This window comes from Rhincodon typus, chromosome 2 (genome assembly GCF_021869965.1).
Source record: "Rhincodon typus isolate 14 chromosome 2, sRhiTyp1.1, whole genome shotgun sequence".
Lineage (NCBI taxonomy): Eukaryota > Metazoa > Chordata > Chondrichthyes > Orectolobiformes > Rhincodontidae > Rhincodon > Rhincodon typus.
In genome coordinates this window covers 35,470,475-35,490,385 of record NC_063333.1, presented here as the reverse complement: position 1 = coordinate 35,490,385, position 19,911 = coordinate 35,470,475, and the positions used below count along the sequence as shown (strand labels likewise).

At 39.5% G+C, this 19,911-nt stretch overlaps 1 protein-coding gene across 8 annotated transcripts in view; it reads left to right on the top strand.

The window, feature by feature from the left end:
* Positions 1-19,911, top strand: part of LOC109925759 (protein adenylyltransferase SelO-like) — a 146,617-nt gene that overhangs the window by 57,867 nt on the left and 68,839 nt on the right. For 4 of the 8 annotated variants that reach the window (XM_048611682.1, XM_048611690.1, XM_048611674.1 and 1 more), the window contains 5 exons: positions 4,682-4,726; positions 6,708-6,789; positions 9,213-9,305; positions 13,521-13,600; positions 14,501-15,767. In XM_048611682.1, the coding sequence (XP_048467639.1) occupies positions 4,682-4,726; positions 6,708-6,789; positions 9,213-9,305; positions 13,521-13,600; positions 14,501-14,801 (601 nt within the window). In that variant the 3' untranslated portion in view covers positions 14,802-15,767. Of the gene's footprint in view, positions 1-4,681; positions 4,727-6,707; positions 6,790-9,212; positions 9,306-13,520; positions 13,601-14,500; positions 15,768-17,907; positions 17,952-18,053; positions 18,134-19,911 lie in introns of those variants that run through there. The other 4 variants (XR_007264697.1, XM_048611675.1, XM_048611701.1 and 1 more) reach the window with 3 other exon arrangements.

Sequence of the window (19,911 nt, the reverse complement as noted above, 5' to 3'; positions counted from 1 at the left end):
GGTATCCTTCCACTAAGTCACCCATTATTTACACATGAACAGTCCTTGGATTTTAGTACTACCTCGTCAGAACCAGCTCTCAGAGTGCCAACATCTCTGACATCTTTGATGCTGGTGACCACCCCTCTTTATCTATCAGCCAGGACTCCCTGATTGGACCAGATTAACAGCACCAGTCAGGGAACTCATATTCTATGAGGTCCAGCTGACTGAACTCATTACAATCACAACAGATCTAATTTATACATATGCACACTAATGAGGGAATCTATTAGCATGAAATATTTAAGACATATTCAACAAGCAAGTTTCACAGCTTTCTGCCTGTTGGGATACCTGGGTGATGATGGCTGGCACTTGGAACTCTATCTCAGTTTCTGCTGTACCAGTTTGGTGAATCCCTGTCCGATGGTGAAAGGTCTACCGAGCTGGGTAAAGACTCTAATATTAATACTACTCTGAAACTAATATTACGTGCTGTACTGTTGTCTTTGACCACATCGGCCAAGCATTCTATTGTGAAAAAACAAATCCAGGTGTCACTGCCAGACAGCATGTAGAGATAAGGTCATTGCAGTTACATTCTAGCCAAAACAAGCTATTTTTACACTAGGCCTGTTTTAACATATTTTCCTTCAATTACTTATTGTCTTGTCCCGATTAATCCTTAACTATCTTGTTTGGAAATATCATTTTTAAGCTTAACACTACCCTCCGCCCTTTGACATCTTCAGAACAGATGATCAGTTCCTTACATAAGCACATACATGTTGTTCCATAGTCACAAGCTGACTATACACATGATAAAGTTTAAAATTGCCCCATGTTTAACTGGTGCCAGGTTATGCATGAACTTAAAAGATTTTCCAGGTGTTTCTTCGCTTTTACCCAATTCTTCAGTATTTCTGCACCCCCCTCATCCCTAGTTGTAATTTTTACCTCCCTCTCACCAATACTACTTCTATTATTTTAAAGGATTATGTATCAGCGCCTCATCATTTAAACCATGTTTTTGTGCTCTTCCAGACCACACTAACCATTTTGTCAAGCAGGTGTACATGATCTTCAATATGTTTTTGCCATGTATTCCTGCATTTTAGTTACTTCTGATGTAAAACCACCTGTGCATACTTACATTGGTATCCCAGCATTATGCCACGCATTCTTGACTTACAGGCAATCTTTTTGAAAGATCAAAAGTTGGTGGGAGGTACCTATGTGTTCTCCTTGCCGGTCCCAATGTTCTGGGTGGTGGCCAGATCATCCAATTCACTTCCTTTAAAACAATCACATGGGTAAAGGCAGGCGTATATTGAAGAGAAAATTGTTAATTATTGATTTCTGTCTACACTTATATTTCATGGGATATATTCCATTTAACTGTATGTAAATGACTCATTCCCATCTCCATTTGGTGTTGTGTCAATTTTTCCCTGTTACTATTATTTTATTCGAAGTGTATCCCCATTAATTGCCATTATAACTGATTCAGGACCTCTGGAGAAACCTTACAGTCCAGAGGGAGAGAAAAACAACATATATTCATAATAGCTTTAAAAGAGACAAGCAAGCATTATTCTTGTGTGATTTCAAGCATTATTAAACTTTGTTTAAGATAACACAGTGTGGAGCTGGAGGAACACAGCAGGCCAGGCAGCATCAGAGGAGCAGGAAAGCTGACGTTTCCGGTCGGGACCCTTCTTCAGAAAAAAAGGAGCATTATCTAACAAGTTACATTTGCGAACACTGTATGTAATTTTTTGTAAGAAAGACCAAACAAAGAAAGTTTAATTCACTCGGAGATAGTAGGATAGTAAGAATAAAGAAGGGTCCTGACCCGAAACATCAGTTTTCTTGCTTCTCTGATGCAGCCTGACCTGCTGTGTTCCTCCAGCTCCACACTATGTTATCTCTGACTCCAGCATTGGCAGTTCTTACTATCTCTGAGTGAATTAAACTTTGTTTGTTTGGTCTTTCTTACAAAAAAGTACGTAGTGTTCTCAAATGTATTTTGCTAGATTATACTCCTTTCAAAATTATTCCAAATTCAAACTTGACAACAATAGACTCAAAGATTTCTTTGCGAACAGCTACAGTATTATTGGAATGACAGGTTTCATTAATGGTCAGTTAATTTCTTTCTAACAATGTATCCCATTTTATTCTGATACACATTAAAATAATCTAGACTGTTTCTATTTGCTGTTGTTTTAAATTAAAATTTGTAACATGTATCGAGTAATTTTATCAATCTTGATTTCAGAAACAATTATGTCCAGACTTGGTGGTTTTAAACAGTGCTGTGATATTGAAGATTCAGTTGAGGTTTCTCCTGTTTTTAAAGACTTTGTCTCCACAAGACTCCCAGCTCCCTCTCTCTGTTCTTGAGACCTGTTCAAAAACAAAAAAAGAAACAAAACCACTGTGGCTCAGGATGAAGCTCTGTGGGTCAATAATGTCCAGAATATAGTCCTGTCCAAAATCACACATCTTCTTGCACAGAAGGTGTGTGAGAAGATTTAAAACTGTCAAAATCTCCTGATAATTTCAAACTGGGATTTTAAATTTCCTAGTTGGTTCTTTTAAGACCACCTTCAAAAAGCATGCAGACAAACCATGTCTCATCCCAGATTCTTAAGTTTAATTTGAATATTTTCCAAAAACTTTCTATGTTTTCAGAACAAGCTAAATCAATTTTTCACAACATATTTTCTATAGCAATTAAAGAAAAACACTTTATAAATTTCCAATGAAATAAGATTTGGACATCTTGAACCTATGATCTTTTTGGGTCCTTGTTTTAGTAATGATTTCAGACAAATACAAAGGATGCCCTCCTTGTAACTGTCATGGGAACTGTCTGTGAATACAATGCAGTTTTCACAGAGGGTTCTTCAAGTTCAGTAGCAGAAAGGGACTTGCTGATCTCTAACTGTGCCAAAGTGTCCTACTTCTTTATCCACCCCTTCTGACTCATGGGTAACATCACACACTGGCTTTGACTCACTACACAGGAATGGAACAGTTGGGGAAATGCTGTCAACTACATTCTCAAGGTTACTTGTCTTGCCTTACAAGATAACAGTTCCAGCTGCAGTCTGTTCACAGATTTTTGTCTTTTTGTCATCAGTTTCAACATCAATATTCAGTTTGTCCAATTGAACTGCTGGGTCTACCCATAGTCTTTTCTTCATATTGCAGATAATGGGTACAGTGCTTTCCTGTTGGTAATCAATTTTAACCTGCAGCCCTTTTACCAATTCCCACAGCTTTCTATTTTCTTTATCCAACTATAAAGCACTATAATGGACAGTTTCTAACTCAGTTGTTCCTTTCATAACGAATTTCAAATGTCTATCAAGGGCACACTCATAATTACCATCACATATTTCACAAGTTCCAGGACACCTCTTACTGCTGATGATCCTAACTTTTCCCCTAAACAATCTATCAGTCATATTTTCAAATATGCCAGTGACACTACAACTTCAATTAAAGGCTGCTGCTTCTCAAACTTAAAGCCAATTAAACCGTTACTCCTGTGATACATCAGTTAGTTAGGAAAAGAAAAAACGCAACCGTGACAACTGGCAATGGCTCACTGATATTACAGGGCAAACAAGCTGCCAACATGGAATGTTTCGGTCTCGTTCAAATCGTGGTGGTAACATCCTGCTCTCCAGCCAAAGTGTTGGGGAACTTTCCCTCAGTCTTCCTCCTCTCCTTTTTCCTTCTTGAACATTTTGCATTTCTTCACAGCACCAGTTGTTAGAATGAAAGTGCTAAACAGGTTCTTTAAGTTCTGATCAAAATGAATACAAGAAGACATGTGCATTTTGAATAAAGCAAATTTATTAGCTTAATCTAATTTAGACATGCAAACTAATGAGTGAATCTATTAGTTTAAAACTGCTTTAGATATATTCAACAGGTTAGTCTCACTGCCTTCTGCCCACTGGGGACTCCTGGGGGATGGCTGACACTCTATCTCCGTTTCCACAGCACTGGTGTCATGAACCCCAGTCTGCTGGTGAATGCCCGTGACCCTGGTCTAGTGAACCCCAAACTGATGGTGAACGTCCCGATGGTGAAAGGTTCCCCGAGCTGGGAAGAATCCCAATTTTAATACTATTCTGAATCTGATATTAACGTGCTATATTCCCATCTCTGAGTACTTCTCCCAAGCATTCCTGACCAGACATTTCATCTGTTCAAAAGTTACATGCCCCTTAATGTAGCAAAATGTTCAAAGCAGCATGAGGAAGATTGAAAACAAAAAAAATTCCTTTCAGCTATGTATTGACATTATTCATAATACATTTATCAGAAAGCATATCTGGGCGATTTTGTTCCCATTAATTAGTCAAAACTATTGTTCACCAGTTTGTAAGATAGCATGGAAATAACACTGTTCAGAATTTTAATTTCTTTTACTTCCACCAGTGGAAGTGCCAAACTACACAGAGTGAGAACCTGTGACAAAACATGACATTAGAAGTATACATAGAAGTAAGACTTTGAACAATGTGTAGACAACTAAGACAGTTATTTAGTAGCGGAAATAGCATATACTGCTTAGTGTAAGCAATGTCAGAAATGTCTGTCACACTTTAAGACTAATTCACGTTTTTACATGCAGTATTTCTCACAAATGTTTACTTAATTTCTATTGGATTTCTAGGGCTGAACAAATATTAAAAGGATATCCTGATCTTTATCAGACCAAGTAAGTGTTCATTTTCATTTATAAGAAGAGATATGATGAGTGATTTGTGTTTTACATTTGGTAAGCCATTCTTTCAGTCAAAGAAAGTACTTAAAAACTGTACATTTTATCTGTACATGTTCTCAATGTCTAGTGTAATTCACAGTCAAAATTTTCAGAGCAGTCATTGTGACCATTTAGGTAATTTAGCAACTAATTTGTATGCAGCAAATTCTCCAACTGTAAGGGAGTTTATTAACCAGTTAAGCTGTTTTATTTGAGCAATAATTTAGCCAAGACACCAGCAGAACCTTCTGAAATAATTTGCATTTTTATGCCTAATGAGTAGGCATTCAAGCCCTAGTATAATAGCTGTTTTGAAAGGTAGCCATTTCTCAGTGCTGTACAGAATGTTTTGTGGGGTTATGTGCCCAAGTCGTTGCAGTACAGCTTGAGCCCATAATTTTCTGATTCTGAAGCGAGACAGTTACCAGTGAGCCAAATTGACATAATAACAAGGGGACACCTAAGAAGTGGAAAAGGAAAAAACAATTGTCATAAATTCCAGCAAGAATGGATGTATCACAGAATACCTTTGAAGCCCTATTTTGGCTGCTGCACTGACACAATAATTAAATCCTTTGTTTGGTGTCATGCCAAGCCATAGAAAACAAGAAAGTAAGTGGATCAAAGATGGAGCAGTGATGAATCATTTTTCTTTTTAAAAATTATAACCTTTTCCTGAGGGACATAATAATACTGGCAGAAAGGGCATTATAAAGAATGGTACTCTGCAATACCAAGTGATAGTTTGAACGTCGGGTATAATGATTTCCCATCGCTTCAGAGCGTCAGTCTCAACTGTGCATGCATACAAAGCGATGACCAAGCATAACAATGACTATAGGTCAATAGTTTGATGAAAGCAGATCCTTCTCACACAATGAGTATAAAGCCAGGAAGCTCTGCATCTTAACAACATTGCAGGGCATTTTTATGTTAGAGACCTAGAGACTATTAATACCAAGCCCACTTGATATCCTGCAGTCTGGAGGTTATGATTGCTAGTTCACGCACCCATTAGGCAGTCGTGGACTGCAGATGAATGAAAGCTATGTTACGAGTCACTGCTATTGATTCACATATGAAGAATGATCAGATGAGGTCAAGAGCAATTATCACCTTTATTCTGGCATGAACATTCAGCAGAACATGGAAGAAAGCTGGAAAAAGAATGAAAGCCCATTGTTCTTACTTCTCCCCTAAGAGCCAGTCTTTAACAAACATTCCTCCATGGTTTGAAATATTAATGGCAGGGACTACCAGCACCTTACACCTTTGTATCTTATAAAAATAAACACCAAGTTAAGGCTGATTTAGCCTATTAAATCTTCACATATTACATCGAAGTTGGATATTGTCTTTACCTCTCCTCCACATTTTCCATTGATTTTTACCTCACCTTTCCTGAAAGCAGTGAAAAACTCTGGGTTGGGAGTACTGATCCAAAAATGTGGAACATAATGGTACTATTTATTGAAATGCAGCCACTGTGAAGCCAAATCCCTTGCTTCAGCAAACTATTAGGCAGATAGAGTAGCTTTGTAGTGGACCCTGGAAAGAAAATAAAGTAATTGATTTGGTTTTACACTTAGTCTGGCAGCAGTAGATCCAGAGAATTCCCACAATAGCCTTGGAATATGTTTTGACTTACAAGGGATTTTTCTATCCTCCAAATGGTCCTAAGGTGTATAAGAACTCAAAATAAATTCATCTGTAAATATACAAACCCTCAAACTATGTTGCACTTTCAGATGCTGAATAGAAACTGCTTGTATCTTGTTAGAATTTGCGTTGAAATTAAAGTCCATTCATGTTTCTGTTTCCAGTCCGTTTGCCTTGTAATAAAAAAGCTTTTGAAAATTTACCTGAAAGTGCTATTTGGTAAATAGATGTCATTAACAATGACGTTATAACTCATTACTTTCTAATCAATTTTTAGATTAATGGAATTATTCAAAGCAAAGTTGGGCTTGATTGGACACGATAATAATGATGACTATTTGATTGCCTACTTGTTGAAGGTAAGCTTATTACTTCAGTAAATTTGAGACCATACGTTCAGCTACCTCTATTGTTTTTCACCCTCCCTTGTACAATAAGCCAAACAGCCCTGCATGCAAACCTTACCCAAGTTCTGAAGCTGTATCTTTCTTTAATTGCTATTCTATCTCACCTTGAGTCCTCAGAGCTCATTTTATTTATGGAACTGTCTTCTTGCACTTTGACCCTATTTCTACTAAACTACTGTCAATGAACTTTCCTGTTGACCTCCATGTTAGCTGATACTCTTAAAACTTTCCTCCTGTAGTGTTCAAAGCTACTGTTGGCACTTTGTTCTGAATATCTAACTCTAGTGTTTGACGGTAATTAGGCTGAGGAGAAATGTCTTGGCTGTTGAAATAGAGCTATAAGTGCTAAAAGCTAAGCAATGCTTAAGTGTATACTGGAAAATTGTTCCTCTTTGCAGATTTTTACAATGCGGGACCTTATAAGGCGGCTATGTTTTAAATTGTCTTTTTTAATTTAAGGCAAAACCGGGCTGGATTTTGCAGGGTCAGGGAGACTCAACAGACCTTTAAAAATAGCTGATGGGAAGTGATTCCATTCCCATTCTTGACATCAGTAATTTTTGTCAGTGTGTTAGAAGGGTGCAGGGAATAATCCTCCATCTTGCATTTTGAGGCTTGCCAGAGAGCCAGGACTTCTATTAGTTTGTTGAAGTAGCTGCTGAAAAAGGTAAACATTGTCTGATTGACAGTGTTTTCTCTTACATTTTTTTTTAATATTTTTGCAAGATTTTCATTATTTTTACAAGATACGGAGGTGTCAGGTGCTGGTACCTTCTCCTATTAATATTTTGATGTCTGGTTAGCTAACACCATTATAGGGTTGTAGTAACAGCAATTTATTTTTAAAAAGTTCTGAACCACTGAACTTTAAGATTTTTTACACATGCCATTGTTACTATAGGCTTCACTAGTTCTGTACATGAGATTATACAGGACTACTGAGAGGTAGTGGAGGGGCATGGGTTGGCATGGGATACATGAAGGGCTGTTGGCTTTGTTCAGATGCATGGATTTAAATGGAGGGTATGAGATGCCTTTGAGAGAGGATGGCGGAGCAAGGATTATCATGGATAGCGCGTGGGAGTGGGTGAGGGTGAGAGGGCCCCTTATTGAATGAAACACCTGCAAGGAGTGGAGGGGCATCTTTGTGTCCACCTTGAATTGTTTCTATGGGCAGTGGACTTGTCTCCAACGTACCCCCACTCCCAAGAGCAAAAATTTTGAAACACTGTTTCCTGAGGCTCTGCCACTGGGCCAGGAGACTTTCTGACTCCTGCGACCCATCTGTAACATTACATATTCAATCCGAAATGTCTTCAAATGGAGGATGCTGAAATTGTCTTAAAATTTACATGGAGACAGGTCCAGATGACTTGGTTGCTGTGACCGACTTTCAACTGTAAAGACCTAGAGCAAGAGAAAGAGCGAGAGAGGTGCTGCTCGTTGGAGAAGCAGAAAAATTATGCATGGGAGAGCAGGATGCTTAAATGAGTTAATTTTTTTGATGGAAAAGAAGAAGAAAGAATGGAACTTTTGGAAATTTAACAACCAAGAAGTTACCAGAATCTGGCTGGAAGTCAGTTCGAGGATACTTAGAACACTGAGTGAAGTGACTTTCAAAAGACACTATAAAACCTTTTTGATAATGTAGAGTGTTAGTTGCCTAGAATTATAGAATTCCTACAGTGTGGAATGAGGCCATTTGGCCCATCAAGTGTGCACTGACCTTCCAAACAGCAGTCCACCCAGACCCAGCCCCCTATCCTATCCCCATATTCCCACATTTATCATGGCCAATCCCCCTAGCCGACATATCCCTGGACACTATGGGCAATTTAGCACGGCCAGTCCACCTATCCTGCACATCTTTTGACAGTGGGAGGAAACTGGAGCACCCAGTGGAAACCCATGCATTCACAGGGAGAATGTACATACTCCACATATACAGTCACTTGAGGAATCAAACTTGGCCCTGTGAGGCAACAGTGCTAACCACTGAGCCACCACGCTGCCTAATAAGGAATGTTTAGGCTGTGTTGATTTTAGTTTGTTTATTATAGTAAAATCTTAAAATGTGAATTGTGGTCACACAATTCTTTTGGATGCCTGAAACTTCATTTTTCTTTTAAAGTGTTATCATTTTTTATAGTAATTGCAACAAGGAATCCTTATTTTCTACAATTTTCTTTAATATAATGGGTACTTGTTTCATGCATTTTAGAATACAAAAAAGCTTTTAAAAAGCATTTAATCTTTTAGCACAGTTTCTTGTGCTTTGGTAAACTCTCTGAAAATGGAAACTTAAAGCTATCAAGAATTTTAAAATAAACAGGGTTGCACTGGGAACACCTTAATAAACTCTTTCATTTTTATAGCTGATGGAAGATACAAGAGCAGATTTCACGATGACATTTCGTCAGCTTAGTGAGATTACGCAACAACAACTTGCGGCTAACAGTATTTCTGAGGTAAATGGTATGGTCATGTTTACTTTCCACACAAGTGAACCAATTTTAACTTCGTCCACTTGGGAAAGCAGTAGCTTCCTGCTTTAATTTGACAGATTGATCCCTAGCAATGTAATTGAGGCCCAACCTCAAATTTTAACCTGTAGCCTGTATGTAGAAATTGTGATTTCATCACAAGGTCAACCTTGTAAGTAACTGAGGAAGAGGAGTACTCTTCTGAAGCCTAGATAGAGATCTTGGGCTTCCCCAACCCTGGGTTGCTATTGTCATTAGCCCGTTCTTGCAAATCCTTTGATAGCAGCTGTGAAATACAGAAAAATCTTGACTACAGTGCTAAAAGCTAAACCATGCTAAACTATTTTTTCCACAAAGAAGGTTCCAACCACCCTGTCCTGGATATGCTCTCCATTTGCTAATCACCTCCGTGCCAATAATCTCCTAGTTGCTCAGCAACCCTTCAGGTGGATTTCGGCAAGCGATTGATATAGACCATAAAGTTGAGGTCAGACTGTCCCAGGCATCTTGCTCTGGAGTGCTTTGCAAGCTGCATTTTTAACTTAGACATTAAAACTGAGTCTTAAAATTCTGTGGGTGGTCTAATAGGACTGTGGCAACTTTACCTTTAAACCCTTATGGTTAACTAAACAGAATTGATGAGCAATTTATGATGTAATGTCAAAATGTAGTAGACACAAATATCATCATGGAAATAATATGGAGCCAAAGATCTAGTTGGAATCAGAAACTTAAGAAATCTGAACAATAAAGAACATGCTCGAGAAATTAATGGGTCCAAAGTTGACAAGTCCACTGGACCTGGTGACCTGCATTCTAAATTCCTACATGAGTTGGTTGCAAGATTCACTAGTTTTGAGCTTGCAGAATTAATGGGTCCAAGGTTGACAAGTCCACGGATCTGGCGACCTGCTGGGCTGAAAATTGGCAAGTGATGATCACACCACAGAAATGACAGGTAATGCCTATTTCCAATATGATGCAATCTAACCAGTGCCCCTTGACATTCAGTGGCATGCCCAGCATTCTCCCACTATCAACATTCTGGGGTTACCATTGATTAGAAGCTCAACTAGACTCACTATATAAATACAGTGGCTACAAGAGCAGGTCAGAGACTAGGAATACTGAAGCCAATAACTCACCACCTGGCTCCCTGAAGCCTTTCCACCATCTACAGGGCTGAGGTCAGGACTGTGATTGATTACTCCCTACTTGTCTGGTTGGGTGCAGATCCAACAATACCCAAGAAGCTCCCCAACATCCAGGACAAAATAGCCTGCTTGATTGGCATCACATGACAATCATCCACGGTCTCCACCACTGATGTGCAGTAGCAGCAGTGTGTATTACCTCTAAGATGCACTGCAGAAATTTTTCAAAGATCTTCCAAACCCACGACCACAATCTAGAAGTACAAGGGCAGCAGACACATGGGAACACCATCACCTGTAAGTTTCCCTCGAAGCCACCGCCCTGACTTGGAAATATATCACTGGGTCAAAATCCTGGAATTCTCTTCCTAATGGCATTTTGGGTCTATCTACAACACATAGACTGCAATGGTTCAAAGAGGGTAGCTCACCACCATCTTCTCAAGGGTAACTAGGAATGGGCAGTAAATGCTAGCCAGCCAGCGATGCCCACAAGTGATACCTCATTGCTGTAATTGATTCCCTGACCATCACCCTGTCCTCTTATAACTCTCTCCCTGCCTCGCCTGAAGATCCTATATCCTGAACTATTGAACTGCCATTCCTTCCACTCTCTCAACAGTGTCTCAATAATAGCAATAACATCATACCCCCTTATTTTAATTTGAGCCCTCAACTCATTTGCCTTGTTTGTCACACTCCTTGCTTTAAAATAAATACTATCCAACCTTGCCAAACTTCCTTGTGCCTTAAACAAAAAAAAATACTGCAGATGCTGGAAATCAGAAAGAAAAACAGAAATTGCTGGAAAAACTCTGCAAACCTGGCAGCACCTGAGGAAAGAAAGCAGAGTTAATGTTTTGAATCCCTTGTGCCTTAACTCACCTATAATTTCTATGCCTTCTTGACTTCCTTCCTTGCTGACTCCTTTAATTTTGACTGTTCATCTACCTCTGCTGAAACTGCTCTCAGGATACCATCGCACTGCCAAGTTAGTTTAAATCCTTTGAAGCAGTGCTAACAAACCTCCTTGCAAGGATGCTGGTCCTAGTCTAGACTAATAGAATATTAGACTAATACCTGGAAAAGGGGAGGGGCGTGGGGTTTGTCTTATGAGGAAATATTGGGCTGTCTAGGCTTGTATCCCCAGGAATTTAGAAGAATAAGTGGTGATTTGATTGAAACTATAAATCCTCAGAGGTCTTAACAATGTAGATGTGGAGAGGATGTTTTCTGGTATGAGGGAATCTAGATCTGGGGTACACTGCTTAAAAATCAGGGGTCACCATTTAAAACAGAGCAAAGGCAAAAACATTTCTAAGGATGGAGAGTCTTTGGAACTGCCTTCCTGAAAAGGTAGCTGACGCAGAGTCCCTGTATATTTTAAAGACAAAGGTGGAAACGCGTTGAAAGGTTATCAGGGGCAGGCATGAATGCAGATTTAAGGTTGCAGTCAGATTAACCATGATCCCAATGAATGATGGAGCAGGCTCAAGGGGCTGACTTGGTCTACTCCTGCTTTGTCCGTTTGTATGATTGTTTCTTGATTTGGTTTAATTTGATTTGGAATTGGTTTAAGATTGGCATTTGTGATGCTAGGGATCCAAGGAGGAAGCAGTTTTTGCTGAAGATTGATGAAAATACTTCAGCTTTGTCTTTTACAAGGATGCCTTGGCTCCCCATCATTGAGGATGGGATATTTGTGGAGCCACCACCTCATCCTAATTATTAACTTGTCCATCACCATTCATGACTGGATATGGCAAACTACAGAGGTTAGATCTGATCTGTTGGTATGCATACTGCATACACCATATAGCATACAAGTAGCCTTCTGTTGTGGCTTCACTATTTTTAGGTATGCCTGGTGCTGCTCCTGATATGCCCTCTGAGCCTCTTTGTTCAGAAACGGTTAATGAACAGAAAACAGTAAGAATAAACTAGACATTTTTCGGTTGAAACGCTGTAATTGGCATGGTATGACAAAGATCATAAATTACATTATGAATTTGCATGGTGGGGGACTAAGTGTAATGTATATACATTTACTGATGATTATATGTTAGGTGAGAAAGTAGACAGTGAAGAGAATGGAAAGAATTTGAGTGATACACGTAGAATGGGTAATTGCAAGGTCATTTCAGATGGAATATAGAATGGTTATGTTAATTTCTCCATCTTGATAGGAAAAATACATGGCAAGGATATATTTTTTATTGGTGAGTCAAGAATGCTTGCAGTCAGAGGGACCTTGCATCCTTGTACATGAATCACAAAAAGTTAAAATGTAGCAACAACAAAAAATTAAAAAGAAATGGCACGTTAGCTTTTGTTACAAAACAATTGGAATAAAGAGAAAGGAAGTCTTCCTATAATTGTGTATGACATTGGTGGGGCCACACGTAGAGTGCTGTGTGCAGTTTTGAGTGCGTTATCTAAGGAAACATTTACTTGCCCTTGTGGGATTTGCAGCAAAGATTCACAAGACCTAGTTCTTAGTATGAAGGGTTGAGTTATGATTGCAGATTGATAATGTAGGCCTGTATTCCCTCAAGTTTAGAAGAATGAGAGGTGATTTAATTGAAATATTCTTAAGGGGCTTTGTAGGCTATATGCCAAGAAAGTCGGAAATGTAGGTCATGGGATCACAATTTCAAGACAAAGGATTGTCTATGTTGAACTATGATGTCAAGCATTTTCTTCGCTCACCAGCTTATGACTCTTATGAATTCTCTACCCCAGTGAGCTGTGGATCTCAATTGTTGAGCATATTTATGATAGATAAGGTTGATAGATTGTTGAATACTAAGGGAATTAAGGATATAGAAGTAGTGTAGGAAGATGGAATTAAGTTAGATCAGCCAAAATTATCCTGAATGTTGGAGCAAGCTTGAAGGACCAAATAATCTATCTTGACATATGCTTGTTCCAACTTCTTACTCTGTTATTTTTAAAATATGGTTTGAAGAACATGATGTTCTATTATTATTGCAGATATTTATATACTAAAACCGTTATAACTTAAACCACATTTCTTCTGATATAGGAATACTGGGCCATTCAAGATCTTGCAAGACATAAGAAGTTCTCATACTGGATTAACCTGTACTTGTCAAGGTTGAATAGGTAAAAGTTTATTTGCTTTCCAAACTCTCTTAAAGTACTTTTGCAGAGACATTATTGGGACTATAGCAAATCCAGTTTCTGAATCAATAATTCCATCTACCAATCCTCTTTACCAAATAGGATGGAATTTACCCATTTGAAGTTAAAGAATTGGGTGGGTCAAATTGGGTGTACTGGGGTCAATTCTCTCACATGAGCACCATTTCTTAGCCAGAGAAAGCAAGATGTTGCATGATTACTTAGTGAATTATATGGTGAGTGAGCTGGATGCTCTAATCACTGTTGAGAATTTCCAGATTCAAAGACTCCAGCGTCAAACTTAAAGGCCAGCTGAATCACATTTTAGATGTTGCAAGCCGGGAAGTAGCCCTTAGACTGCGGTGGCGACCCCTAGTAATGGGTCTTAAGAAGAACAAACTGACCACAGGTTTTACGGATACTGCCCTGCAGGTGTTGCTCAACAGGGTCACTGAGATTAGGGTAGTCTTCTTCCAGCCAACTCACCATCGCACCAACCTGGGAATAAATCTGAACATGGATTAGTGCTGTAGCCATAATAATACCAATGGCCATTGGGATCAGATTAAAGTAAATGATTTCCTTCACTCCCCAATGGAGTCCCAGTATTATTTCTCACTCATAGACCATCACTCACTTTAACTCTACAATTGAAAATGCATCTCACCAAGGGTGATGGACTGGAAGCTTCAGCATCGTATTCTTGATGTCCTCTCAAACTGTCATACGTACTTCATCTACTTAAACAATAAACCTTCCTGCCCATAATATTTCCTACACACTCACTGGGGATGCTCACCACCTCATATGATTACACTTGATTACCAACTATTCCTGTGCCCATTTTCATTATACGCAAGTCTTCTGTTTATCTCATTGCAGGAATACAGAGACACCAATGGCCCACCAACCCAGTGAGCATTATGGTGCACAGCTCAGACAAGGACCAACACTAGCACATTGCTCTGAAAAAGCTTCTCTTTATCTTCAGCGACTAATTACTTCTCTTAGACAGGCAATACTAGCATCAGGGAACCTTAGGCTAGAAGAGGCCACAGACTCATTGCCAGTGCCATCTCTGAGGAGATGTGTGACCCTTCAGAGGATGTACAAGCAAAGTATTCACTTGCATTCTGCAGCAGCACAGAGACAATCATCTAAAGGGGCACTCCATCTGGATTAGACTCAGGGGTACAATCTGCTGAACATACCATTGACACGAGTCTACAGTTGCTGGAGCAAGAAATGCACCAGGTCTCTGACACTCATAGAGTACTGCTGAAGACGAGGCACCTGCTTAGCTGAATGCAGAAGAAGTGCCTTTGTATTGTTCCCCTTGCAAGTGTGTCTTGCACAGTAGAGTTCCTTGGTAGTGGCTCTGCTATGCAAATGCATGCTGTCCAAAGAGAGGATGGCAGCTGTCATGGAAACCTGGGTTCAGCAGAATGCTCAGTCGCTGTCTGATATGCACTTGGACCTTAACTCCACTGGTTTATCCATGCATACTCAGCATTCTGGCAAGGCAGGAAGTGGATGATTGACCTTGGCCACACTTCAGGTGCTCATTCCTTTCAAGAGGACAGTGTGGTATCAGGAAGTAGCCACATGGACAAGAAGTAATAGACAGGCATTCTGCTGGCTTATTCTTGGCACCTAAGCGGCACCTTGTACCTCTCTCTCTCTCTGTCTAACCCCACCACCACTGCCTGTAACCCCAATGCCCACAGCACTTCAAGCCAAGGATGGGTGACCCTGCGTATAGGCAGGAGACACTCAGCAGACTTGGGACATCCGGGCCATAAGACACCAGGAGATGACTTTCCAAGCCTTCAAAGTCACCAGGATGTTCCACAAAGCAGGCTACCTCCACCCCACCTGCAGACATTGGGCCTGCATCTAGATGTAATGGGAGGGAGGGTAAGTTAAAAATATCTGAGTGCATGGCCATGGCACATGTTTTCAATCAACTTGTGAACACGCCACTTTAGTAAATATTTATTCACTTAGAGAGTCATAGAGCATGGAAACATGCCCTTTGGCCCAACCCGTCCATACCAAACAGGTTACCTAAGCTAAACTAGTCCCATTTTCCTGCACTTGGCCATATCCCTCTAAACCTTTCTAATCCATGTACCTGTCCAAATACCTCCTGCACCACTTCCTCTGGCAGCTTGTTCCATATATGCACCACCTTCTGTGTGAAAAAGTTGCCCTTCAGATCCCTTTCAAATCTTTCCCCTCTCACCTTAAAACTATACTCTCTGGTTTTGGACTCCCTTACCCTGGGGAAAAGACCTTGGCTATTCCCCTAATCCATACCTTTCAAGGTTTTATGTAAGATCCACTGTAGTCATATTGTTGTAGAGCATATTCAAAGGATATAATGGATTGCAAGCACCAAAGGTTGACTATTCTCTCACACTTCATCTCTCATGCTGTGTGTGTGTGTGTGTGTGTCAGAGAGAGAGAGAGACAGGGAGAGGTGCTTCCACATATTTCACAATAGAAAAGTTTGGCTGAAGAAGGGTCACTGGACCTCAAACATTAAATCTGACTTCTCTGTACAAATGCTGCCAAACCTGCTGTATTTTTCCAGCAGTTTCTGTTTTTGTTTCTGATTTCCAGCATCTGCAGTTCTTTCAGTTTTTGGAATGGTTTGTGTGCTATCTGCTTTTATCAAAGGAACACAGTGGCACTTAAATCAGTGCAATGGCCAAATCACATATGCATTTTTACTCATTATGTAATGATGTGTACTGAACGGGTATTCAAGTTGCAGCTTATTGCTGTTTGAATGCTGCCAAATAGGATACTGAAGCACAGAAAGGGTGCCGTCAGTCACATTTCAGTATGTAGCATTGACTGGATACTGATGGATGCTCATAAGAGTATTTATAGGATGTGTGACAATTTGGTAGTCCTTATAAGGGAGTGGGCTCCACGAAATTGCTCATAAATCCTAGATCCAGGGATCTGTTTCTAAAATGTAGCAAATCCAATGGAGGTGTTCACTATTTCACCATTGACTTATCACAAAAGTTGCTGTAGGGGAAATTTGGAGCAGGTTTTTTTTACCTTTCATGAAGTGAGGATATCAGATTTACATTAGTAACAGCAACTGGCCTTCTTATTGATGAGTGTAATGACTAGCAATACCAACAGAGTCTGTTGGGTATTAGTATTCTAGTTGGGGACTTCAGTGTCATCACTGAGTAACTTCAGCAGCACCACTGTTAACTGAGCTAGTTGTGACCTAAAGAACATAGTTGCTAGGCTGGATCTGGGGCAGATAGTGAAGGAGCCAATAAGAGGGAAAAACATACTTGGCCTTGTATTCAACAAGCTGATTGCTGCAGATGCATCTGTTCATGTTGGTATTGGTGGCAGTGACTGCTGCATAGTCCTTTAGAGGCAAAGTGCTATTTTCACATTGTGCATACCCTGCATTGTGTTTCTGACACTATCACTGTGCCAAATTTAAGTTGACAAGTAATATTCATGCCACATGCAACTCTGGACATTGGACAGCCACACCCAGAGTTTGGCTGCTGCTGGGACAGATCAGGAACTGTTGGATCGGGATTAGCCACAACTGTGGGCCTTCATGATTGAAGCTCCTCCAATAAGCTACCTGCTTCCATATACAATGCGGCATGATGTTGATTTAAGTATTAATGTTGTTGGATTTGTAATCCAAAAACCCAGGCTAATGCTTTGGGGACATGATTTCAAATTGTACTGTGGCAGCTGGTGGAATTTAAATTCAAATAATAAATCTAGAATACGAAGCTAATCTTGATCTTGATCAAGTTCACATTTATTTTTGTAAAACCCCATCTGGTTCATTAAGGTCCTTTAGGGAAGAAAATCTGCTGTTCATACCTGGTCTGGCCTAACAAGTCACTCAGTTCAAGGGGAGTTAGGGATGGCCATCAAATGTTGGTACTAACAGCAGAGTCCATATTACATGAAAGAATAAAGAACACACAGTAGTGTGTTCTTCACTGCTGGCAAAATATCAGAGAATCCATAACATTACCCGATTTTGGTCTCAATTGCCTCAAATATCTACCCTGGGAATACACTGCGAAGAGATCCTGACATAGCTTCCTCCTACTTTACACACTACAATCCCTTGCAACTTCATCATGGGGCTGGGGGAATCCCTTTCTTATTGCCAGTTACTTCCTAAAAATGCTTTTAATAATGCTAAATTATCTGTTTTGAAATAAACTGATGTACACAATATTCCCGAGAGGAGAGGTGTTTACAAATACTGTTTCTTACAGGAACAAATTGGATTCAGATGAAGCACGTAAAATCAGAATGGAAAGTAAGGCTTTTTAAAGTTGTTTTCTTAATATAACCTTTATTCCATGAATTTCATTGTAAAAATAATTTTAAGATGACTTGACTGTCATTATTTCTTTTGAAGATGTCAACCCTAGGTACATTCTTCGCAACTGGATGGCAGAATCAGCAAACAAAAAGAGCGAGAGAAGTGACTTCTCTGAGGTAACCTCATTGCATTTATGGTTTACTCGATTAGTTGAGCTAAAAGTTAGGTATTATCCCCTCATCTTAATTTCCTTAGCCTAGTATTCTGTTTACAAGGCAAAGATTGTATATTATAAATTGCCGTATGTCAGTCTGGAGATGAGACGTTATGGGACACAAGTTTAGTCCTATCACCATCTCTGTTCCTTCTATACCCAAAAAGGTGTTTGTGTATTTAAGAATTTATTTTTTATGTCATTATTCTGATATGAATGTGTAGAATTGTGTTTGTTATGCACGCACCATAATTTTGATGTGAACTTTGGTATCATTATGCTGCTCTCAGAAGAGGGAGGGAATAGGTAACAACAGTGATAGAAAGTGGTAGTCAACCACTGGTCAGAAGAAGTAGCTGAACGAACCTTCTGTTAGCAGCCATAACAACAATCAGTGTCCTGATAAGTGGCTAATAAATACTAAGTAACTTTTGCATCATACAAGTGCCTGGCAATGACTATCTCCAAAAAGAGAGAATATAATTATCTCCCTTGACCTTTGATGGCATTGCCATCAGTGAATCCTTCATCAGCAACAGCCTGAGGATTATATATTGACCAGAATCTGCACTGATCCAGCCACATAATTATAGTGGTTACAAGAGTAGGTCAGAGACTAGGAACTTTGCAATGGGTAACTTGCCTCCTAACTTCCCAAAACCTGTCCATCATCTACAAGACACAAATTGGGTGCGTGATGAAAGCTTGGTACTGCCCAGGGCAAAGCAGACTATTTCATCACCACCCTGTTCACCACCAAAAGCATTCACTCAGGGCACCACTAATATACAATGGCAGCAGTGTGTACTGTGTGCAAAGTATATTGCAGCAATTCAGCAAGACTCCCTTCAAGCATCAAGACCTGTAATTTCTACTACCTAGAAGAACAAAGGCAGAAGATGCATGGAAGAACTACCATCTGCAAGATCTTTTCCAAGCCATGCACCATTTTGGCTTGGAACTATTTTGCTGTTCTTTCACTGTTGCTGGGTCAAAATCCTTGAACTCACTTCCTTATAGCACTGTGGGTGTACCTATATTGCATGGACTGCTATAGTTGAAGCAGGTGACTCACCACCACCTTTTCAAGAGCAATTAAGGATGAGCAACATAAGTTGATGCTTTCATTCTATGAAAGAATATAAAAAGATAGTTTCTTCATTAAATTTGTCCCCTGCAGCCTGATATCATTATCTTCCTTTTTTGTTTACATGATTAAAAGCAATCCCAATTGAAATATATGAAAATCTGTTCTAAATCCTAAGAATTGAGAGTTGGTTGGCTGGATGGCCAGCATGTAGGGGAGATTAATACCATCAACGTGGGTTCAGTTCTTGTTCTGACTGACGTGAACTCGAGGCTTGCCTCCTTGTCCTACCCCAGTAAAATCAATTGTGGTACTTTACTGCCGTTCAATTTATAATCATCAATAATTGTATTTAGGCAGAGAACTCAAAAGGAAGAATAAATTCAAAAAAGTTCTCCAAAAGCACAGTTCCTGTTTGGCAGCAATTTTAACCATTCCTAGCCCTTTTAAGTCCAATCTGAATGGTATGAACGTTCTGGGATTATAATGATCTTTCCTTCCAGTTGCCTGAATTAAAGAAATCAAATTCCTATTTTAACATAAAGTTAGGAATGAAAAACTAGGAATGAGAAACTGAGGTCATGTTAAAATAATGTGACATAATTTGTTCAATGAATAACTAGATTCTATTCTATATTCACATAATGTCCACA